The 8,783-nt window shown below is 55.6% G+C and overlaps 1 protein-coding gene across 1 annotated transcript; it reads right to left on the reverse strand.

Moving 5' to 3' along the window:
- Positions 1-519: 519 nt before the first annotated feature.
- On the reverse strand, positions 520-8,709 carry AQP2 (aquaporin 2). The gene is made up of 4 exons (XM_004006371.6): positions 8,350-8,709; positions 5,170-5,334; positions 4,722-4,802; positions 520-4,079 (listed from the first exon to the last, which is right to left on the reverse strand). The coding sequence occupies exons 1-4, from the start codon at positions 8,707-8,709 to the stop codon at positions 3,870-3,872; spliced, it is 816 nt and encodes a 271-aa protein (XP_004006420.3). The 3' UTR covers positions 520-3,869.
- Positions 8,710-8,783: the final 74 nt, after the last annotated feature.

The raw sequence follows: 8,783 nt of genomic DNA on the forward strand, positions 1-8,783 counted from the left end.
TTCCCTGATGGAGTCAGGGCTGGGTGTGAGAAAGGGGAGTCAAAGATGGCTCAAGCCTTGTGGCCTCAAGCTGGAAAGATGGAGTTGCCATCAGTTGAGATGGGAAGGATCATGGCAGGAGCAGGTTTAGGGAGAAGAGCAGGAGGCTGATCGTGCACGTTCAGTGCTAGGTGTTATCCCAGGTCCCTGCCCTGTCTTCCCAACATGGTGCTATAGTCAGTACGAGGGGACCAAAGGGGTCTGTCCTTCACTCTCTCTGGTGGCCACACAGCCAGCGCATCTCCTGGTGGCCTCCCTGCAGTGCCACCTGGGTGACAGAGCCCAGCATACCCATTTGGGCCAGGCTGACAGTGGGACTTGGACACCACAGGCCTCCCAGCTGAGCTCCTTCAGCACTGAGATCCCTTCTGCACCACCCCTCGAGGCAGCTCTGGGTGCTCATGACTAGCCACAGACTCTAGTCTGTCTTCTGGCTCCTCAGACTGCACGGACCATTTCTAAATTGTGACAGAAACAGCATTTATTGACAAGTGAGCATTTATTGAGTGTTTACTATGTGCAGGGCACTGTGCTACACAGGGCAGATGAGGGAAGATAGAGAGGAGGGTGCCATCTGAGAACCAAAAGGAGCCCTGCCCCCACAGAGCTCATAGTCCAGCTGGGAGGCACTGCCCAGATACAGAATCGCAGCTTAAAGACCCAAAAGAGTATTGAAGCAACCCACGCAGGGGCAAAGTGGGAGTGAAGAGGTGGAGGCAGCCGAGGCCCAGTGGCCAGCCCTTCCTCCCCTCAGCTCAGAATCTCCTCGTCCTCCAGCTTGGGGACCTGGAGTTCTGTCCATCTGCCTCTATGCTGCCCTGCCTCTGTCTGGTTTGGCATGTGACCTCCACCCTCCTCTAGACTGGGTGCTCTTTGAGGGCAGAAACCAGCCTGTGTTCTTCGTCATCGTCTCCCCACCTGGCCCCAGCCTACCCCACACCCAATACTGGCAGGCCAGTAGCTCTGATTTCTGCCAAGGGCTCCCAGGAGGGCCCTAGAAGTGGCCTCAACACAGGCCTGATCTGTTCTGACATCTGAGTGGAAAGATCATGGCATTTTGCATAAGCAGGCTTGAGTTCAAGTCTTAGCTCTACCATATACAGCTGTGTGACTTTAGTCCAGTTGTTCAGCCTCGGCCTGAAATGGGAAGGACAATATTTGCTCAGCCTGTCTTGCAGGGTTGGGAAATAATTGCAGGAGATGGTAAGGAAATGCTTTGGAAAAAGTAAAACACAACATGGCTGTCGGCTGCCGGCCTTCCCTAACCTCCCTGAAGTTTCAGGAGGATTAGATGAGCTAATGCATGTAAAGCACCCAGCACAGAAACTGGGACACAAAAGTGCTTAACAGGTGTAGTTCCCCTCCATCCCATCACTTGATTTCTGCTTTGACTTCTGACCTCAGTGATCCCAATCTGGGAGATCGGGGCTGGAAGCAGTAGGGATCTCACATTTAGTTCAGGGGACAGTGTCATCTTGGAAGAGGAACAGCTGTAAGGAGAAATTTTTGGCAACTTCTAGAGGGATCTGTGGAGAAGGAAATGGCAACCCACTCCAGTATTCTTGCTTGAAAAATCCCATGGACAGAGGAGCCTGGTGGGTCAGAGTCCAGGAGGTGCAAAGAGTCAGAAACTATTGAGTGACAGAACATAGCACAGAAGGATCTGCTGGGGAGAAGTGAGGAGGGGATGAAATATCCGAGACACATCCAGGCTTGGCTCACAGCTCAGTACCTTCCTGCCTTTGAAATTCCAGTGCAAGGACACTCAGCTGCCAGAAGTACAGCCCTGGGGGTCACTTTGGACTCTGACTTGACCCCTCCTCCAGGAATGAGGCCAGTGACTGTCATCAGCTGTCAAGGATTGGGAGAATCATCTCCATATCATCTATGACTGAGGGCAGGCTTTTTCTAACCTGAAGGAAGGTTTGGTCAAGGAAGACAGAAAAGAGCTTAGAGGAGGCAGTGGGCATAATTACAGATATGTGTTCCTTATCCAGTCTGTCTCTGAAGAGGGTGGAGGGCCCGAAGGGGCTGGAAGCTCTGGTGCACAGTGATGCTTGTGCAGTGTGGGACAGACACAGAAAAAAGCCTTGAAAGCATGAAGGCATCAGAGCATGGAGAAGGGGGCTCATGGTGTGGTCCTTAGGTCAGCTATGCAACAGGCTGGAGAGGGAGGGGAGAACCGCTGGCATGGGTGGTGGGAGGAGGGGAGAACAGTCAGTGTGGAGGCTCAGAGTTGGGAGAGGTGAAGAGGCAGAATCAGGATGGGGCTAGCCCCACACCCATCTCCTGCTGGTAGCTTGGGGCACCAGGGCCTGCCTTTGCTTTAACCAACAATTAAAGTAGGTACAGGAGGCCAAAGGTCATGCCCCTTTTGTATTCTTCCCCCCACCCCACCCCCAGGAACAGAAATAGCGAAATGATCCCACTAATGCGTGATAATGGTATGAGGAATTATAGTTCACACAGCATCTTTACATGCATGATCTCACTTAATCCTAGTTAATCTCGTTTGAGAAGCATCGCACTGGCCTGGAAATTTAGAAGGCCCGGCTCTAGACATAGACCTGTCTCTGCCTGGACAAGTCATTTCCCCTTGTTTGGCCTAGAGAGTGCTAGGCTGCTCTCTCCACAATAAGGTCCTATGGGGGGAGCCAGAAGGGAGGGGGCAGTAGGGCTGGGGAGGTGGAAGGGAGAGAGGGGAAGAAGAGCTGCTTCCTGGGAAGGGGCCGGAAGTGGGATGGGCGATGGGGGCATGTTGCCTGGTGCCTGTGGTTACGTGCCTGAGTGCCTTGCCCAGCCGGCCATAGGTGTGTGCTGGGTGAGAGGGCTCACTTGCGAAACCGAGTGTCCCCTTTCAAGAAGTGTCTAGTTGCAAATCTTCCCCCTCCCAAGACAAAGGCCAGGGGCCCACTAAACCCTTTTGTTCTCTCTGCCACAGTGGGAGGCTGATCTCTCAGTCTGCAGCCCACCCGCCCCCACCCAGATGGGCTCGGTGGTACACCTGCTGGAGACGCGCACACACACACACATGCCTGCTTCTTCTTCCTGGGGCGAGGTCCTCTCTTAGGGCAGGAGGGAGATTCCTGGCCCCCAACTTCCCTCTCCCCGCTCCCATCCCAGGCCAATGCTCGGGGAGCTGTCTTCTGGTTGAAACCTCGCTACCTTTAGCGAGGGTTCCTGGCAAATCTTAGGACCCCAGTGCCGCAGCTTGGGAAAACTTGCCTGAAGGGGCAGAGTCGGGAGTAGAAATCAGTGCCTCCCTCTAGCCCTCTCTGGGTGGCCTCCACACCCCCCCTCTTCCCTTCTGGGGAGAGAGCTTAGCGCTCGTGGGGACAGGACGCCTCCACTGCAGACGACGCGGATTTATCGCAAGTAGGGCGGGAGGGGTCAAGAAGGCAGTGAGAGCTGATCAGCCAGGGCACACTTGCGCCAGCGCAGGCACACCTGCTTACACTCAGGAGTGTGCACAGCCCTGCACTTGGGGACAGAGAGGCACTGGGGGACGAACACGCAAAAACACATGGGGCACCATTTCCGGCTCCCGTCCCCCAGCCCCCCAGTACACTAGCGCAGGCTCTCGGAGGAAGCTTCTAGCTCCGCCCTCCCTCCCCAGCTCCCTGCCAGGAGACGCAGGGTCCACTACTTGCTGGCCCGCGCAGCCTCAGGCCAGGGGAATCTGCCAGGCTCACCGCGGTGCCCGGGGCCCTGGCCGCTCGGCGCGTCTTGGAAGCAGCTACTGTGCCCTGGGGGCCGGCTTCGAGCCTGGGGAGAGGGGCTCCGGCGGGGTGGCGGGCGGGCGGGCGAGCTCCCCCAGCCCGTCCCGGCGCTCAGGCCTTGCTGCCGCGCGGGAGGCTCTGCGGGGAGTGCAGCTCCACTGACTGCCGCCGCCGCACTTCGCGCTCCTCCCAGTCGGTGTCTGGCTCCAGCCCCTTCAGCACCGCCAGGCGCTCCGACAGGCTCTTGGCGGGCGGGAACAGCACGTAGTTGTAGAGGAGCGAGGCCACGATGGCGCCCACCAAGGGTCCGATCCAGAAGACCTGGGGGGCGAGCGAGAGGGCGGCTGGAGGGATGCTCCTCTCCCCGTTGGCGCTGAAAGGGGGCCTCGCACGGTGAAGGGTATCAAACTCTCTTCCGTGTGAATAGTGAGGAGGAGCGAGCAGCTGGGAAGACTTGTTAGTTGTGGGCTAATGGGGCGAATTCAGTGCGGACTCCCTGGCAACCTTGGACAAGTTACTTGGCCTCTCTGTGCCTGTTTGCTCACTCTAATACCTAACGCCTAGGGTTGTTGTGAAAACTCTGAGTCAATATTTGCAAAGCACTTAGAGTAAGTCCTGGCACATACTAAGGAAGTACTAGATAAGTGCTAAATGATAGAAATATGTCATTTCTATCTAGTATGAATAATTACCATTTATCTAATTCTAAGGCAGTGCGTCATCTCTTTTAAACCAGTAACCTCACTTAATCTTTCCCCAGAGCCAAAGGAACAACCACTCTTATCCTCATTTATAGATGTAGAAACGGAGTCTCTGGGGTCAGACCTGAAAGGTGGACCCAAGACTCCCCGTAGCCCCAGGAGGAGAATTGGGGGTGGGGTGGATTTGCTGATCCCACTGCTCTCCCTTCTAGTGGAGATGGGTTTCTGCGGGAGGGGAAGACAGGGAGGCTTCAGCCATTACCCAGTGGTCATCAAACTTGCCGGTGACGATCGCTGGAGCCAGGGAGCGGGCCGGGTTCATGGAGCAGCCGGTGTAGTGGATCTGCAATGGAGGAGGGAGGCAGGGAGGCGGGCGGGCTGAGGATGGGGCCAGAGTCTGTGCCCCTCTCCAGTGCTTGACCTCAGCCTAAAGGGCATTCATGGGTGGATACTTAAGTTTGTGCTGTATTTACAGGACTTGCTATTCGTTTGAAGCTGGAGTGCTGTCTGTCCCTTTGTGGTGCCTGGGGGTCAAACGCTCTGTGTCTGTCCCTCTTGGGAGGTCTGTGTATCTGTCTCTCTGGGGGTGTCTCTGTCACTTTCAGGGGTTCTGTGTATCTATCTCTAGAGCAGTCTGTGTATCTGTTTCTTTGGGGAAGGTCCGTGTGTCTGTCCCTCCAGGGAGGCTGGAATCATTGGCCACGACCTACCCCAAGGAGGTGGCCCAGGGCCACAGAGAACCCAATGGAGAGGGCAGGGGTGCCCACGTTGTCTCCACGGCGCTCATCAGTGGAGGCGAAGATGCAGAGCACGAGCTGCAGTGTCAGGAAAAGCTCCACAGTAACGGCCTGGCCAGCTGTCGAGTTGTTGTTGAGCTGGGGACAGAGGAGGGGGACACACTGAGCATGCTCCCCACATTGGTGTCATCTTCCTGTCCACCTGCAGCCAGGGACCCAGATAGGCTTCCAGGCACAATCCGCCAGGGCGCACCAACCACCTTAGTCCACACTACTGGTGGGTTCTTACTGGGCCAGGGCACACAGCCAGGGGGATGGACCCTATGACTGACTGCTTGTGGTTCCCAGGCTAGAGGTAGGGAAACTGACTCCATAGCCCATTAGGTTTGGTAACTGGGATTATGTGCCTGCAGTGTGAGAGGAAAAGGGTACTGAGATGTGGAATTTCTGTTTCCTGAAGAACAAGGAGGGAAGAGGTTTTGATTGCAGCAGGAAGTTTTAGGCCTGGTTATAGGAAGACCTTCCTTGCTATTTACACCATAGGATACTGGTATAGTGAGAGGTCTTTCCTCCTATGGTCAGAGGGCTCCCAGGAACAGGATCAAGGGACTAGCTCAGGGGCTGGCACTAGTGTGCTCCCTTCCCCCAAGAGTCCTGTGCACAACTATGCTTATTCCCCTTGACCTTGCCTATTCCTACTGCATTTCAGGCGTCAGTTTTGCCCTGTGGATTTGCTCTCTGCACATCCTGCGGAGGTTGAGGTGGGGGTGCTGGGGCCCTGTACTGTGATGCCTCCACCCCCATGTGGGGTGCCCATGGTCCCAGCCGACCTTACCTTGTAACGAGAGAACCTGGGGCTGAGTGAAGAGGCGATTTCATAACTCGGCCACACCCAGTACTGGATTTCTCTCTGGGTTTTGTTATCTTGAACCCTACACCCTGCCCTCTGGGTCTGGGCACTGCGCTGGGTGAAGCTGGAGTAGCCCTGAGCTCCCACACTCCTTCTTCAGGCTCTGAACCCCCACCTTGGGTCCTAACCATTGAGATGGCGCCCTTGGGCCTCTCTGGAATCTAACCTCAACTCCCTCTCATCTTCCAATATCAGAGCCTATAGTGGGGGCAGTGAAGAGCTTTGGAGACAGATACTTTGGAGCCTCTGACTTGCTGTGGGGCTCTATTTATTTCAGCCTCAGTTTGTCTTTCTGTAAAATGGGGATAGCAGAATGGATCCTGGGGGACTGTGAGACAAATGACAAAGGCAGAGGCCCAGCTCCATTCCCTGGTAAAGAGTGGTCTAAAGGAGAGAGTATGGATGTGGGTTCGGTGTCAGACAGCTCTGGGTCCATTTCCAGGTGCTGACATGGCTCTGTGATTTGAATCAACTGAATGCTGAACCTCAGTTTTACCACTCAGAGTGGAGGATCACAGAATTCTCCTTATGGTGTTGTACCAAGAACGAGGTGGAGTCTGCCTGCCACAAGCAGATGCACGTCAGTGGTGAATTCTTGGTGGGCAGACTGGCTTTTCCAGTGACTCCAGAGGACACGTGGGACAGCCAAGGGGGTCATCTGGCTCTTGCTAGCCACAGGACAAGTCCATCTCACTGCTGCCCCATTCCAGCCAGGAAAGTTCTCCCCAGGTCATCAAGATGGTAAATGCTGAGCAGAAACTCGGAGGAGCCTCCCAGACCCTTCCCTCCTGAGGGCCCCAGTCAACTGCGAGATGATGGAAAAGCAGGAGGTTGTGTCCTCAAGGCCCCTTAGCACTCCCGTTGCTCTGCTATTAGAGATTTCCTAGCCACACATTCTGAGGCTTTCTTGACCATGCTTTCAGAAAGTTCCTTTTAGTCTAACTAGACCTCACCTGGCTGCAAACTGAACTAATTTCATTCTCAATGGAAATGGTCAGACTTCTCAGCCTATCCATCACGCTTGCCTTCTCTCAAACTTGAGCCCCCAGACTCATCATATTTTCCATTTGAAGAGAGAAGTTCCCCAGTGGGGACACCCTTGCTCCTTGCATGAGGAAGGCCACCTATATAGGGGAGGGGATGGCCACAGAGACCATGCAGTACTCTTCAGAGACATCAGAGCTTTCATCCAGTGGCCCAGGGGTAGAGAAGGCCAAGAAATGCGGGAGATCGAGGCGTGAAAGAAGCACACGCCTTCCTGGCTTGGAAGAGGAGCAAGAGTTAGAGCTGTGTTGAGGAGTTAGAGCTGTGTTGAGGGGCACAGGCTGTGTCTTCCCACCCATGCCCTCAGTTGCCCAGGCCTTGCCCAGACCCAGGAGAGGAAGAGGGCAAGGGTGTGGAGGGGGAGGGGCCACAGCATCACCCTCAGCTCCCAAAGCCACTGGTCATGTCAATCAGCTCATGGGCTCTGGGGACAATTTCCAAAGTCTGGAGAGACCTTGCCCCTTCAGTTTTGCCCTGGGTTCTGCTACTTTCCTTGATGTCAACAAAACTGTAGAGCTTTTAGCCTGTCACTTCCCTTCTCTGAACGTGTTTCCTTGTTTGCAAAACAAGGCTTAGATGGTGGCTCAAGGAGGGAGTATTGGTGGGATAGAGAGACCACAGGTTTTACAGTCAAGCCTGGGTTTAAAGACTAGCTTTGGTACTTCCCCCTTCTGAGTTTCAGCTTCCATGTTCTTAAGAAATGGATCTTCTCATCCCTCCCTTATGAGTTGTCGTAAGTTATCTGCATGTGGCTTGCATGGAGCCCCTGCTGCTGGAATGCTGGGTCCTTCTTCCCTTAGGAAGATGCTGGGGACTAGCTCTCTGAAGTTCCTTCTTCATAGTCTATTCATGTCTGCCTGGGGACTCTGTGCTCCGTGAGTTCTAGCACAGCCCTCGCTGCAACGCGAGCATCAAGTCAACAGAGTCCTTGACGTGGCTCTCCCTCCAAGAGGCTCAAGGCAGAAGGCACCAGCAGACCCGTGGGTACCCAGCTGCTGCTCTGACATTACTGCTCCTTCCACCCTGACTCTCCTGGGGCAGCTATGCTCCAGCATTTCTGCCCCTTCCCCATCCCACCTCTCTCTGTCTCTGTCTCCCCACCTAGACCCTCACCCAGATGTGGTCCCTCCCATCTCATCCCTCGCAAGGGACTCGCCAGGATCTTCCCTTCTGGAAAGGACACAGTTCCGGCTACTCACGGCATTGACAGCCAGGTCCCCTCGGATAGCTGGTGGGGTGATCTCATGGAGCAGGGCGGCCCCGGCCACAGCCCCCAGCAGCTGGGCGGCCACGTAGAAGACAGCACGGAGAAAGGAGACGTGGCAGCCCACCAGGCAGGCTACAGTCACGGCGGGGTTGATGTGGGCCCCGCTGACGTGGCCCAGAGCCTGCACGAGGGTGCCGATAGCCAGGCCGAAGGCCATGGCGATCTGCAGCACAGAGGGCAAGGCCTGTGGCCAGTTGAGGGCTGAGCCGAGGCCAAAGAAGACGAAGAGGAGTGTGGCCAGGAACTCTGCGAGCACTGCCCTGGAGAAGGCTATGGACCGGAGTTCCCACATGCTGCGGAGCCTTCCGTGGGCTGGCCCAGGGGTCTCGGGGAGGGGAGCTTGCAACTCTCGCTCTCCCTCTGTCT

The sequence above is a fragment of the Ovis aries genome, chromosome 3 (genome assembly GCF_016772045.2).
Source record: "Ovis aries strain OAR_USU_Benz2616 breed Rambouillet chromosome 3, ARS-UI_Ramb_v3.0, whole genome shotgun sequence".
NCBI lineage: Eukaryota > Metazoa > Chordata > Mammalia > Artiodactyla > Bovidae > Ovis > Ovis aries.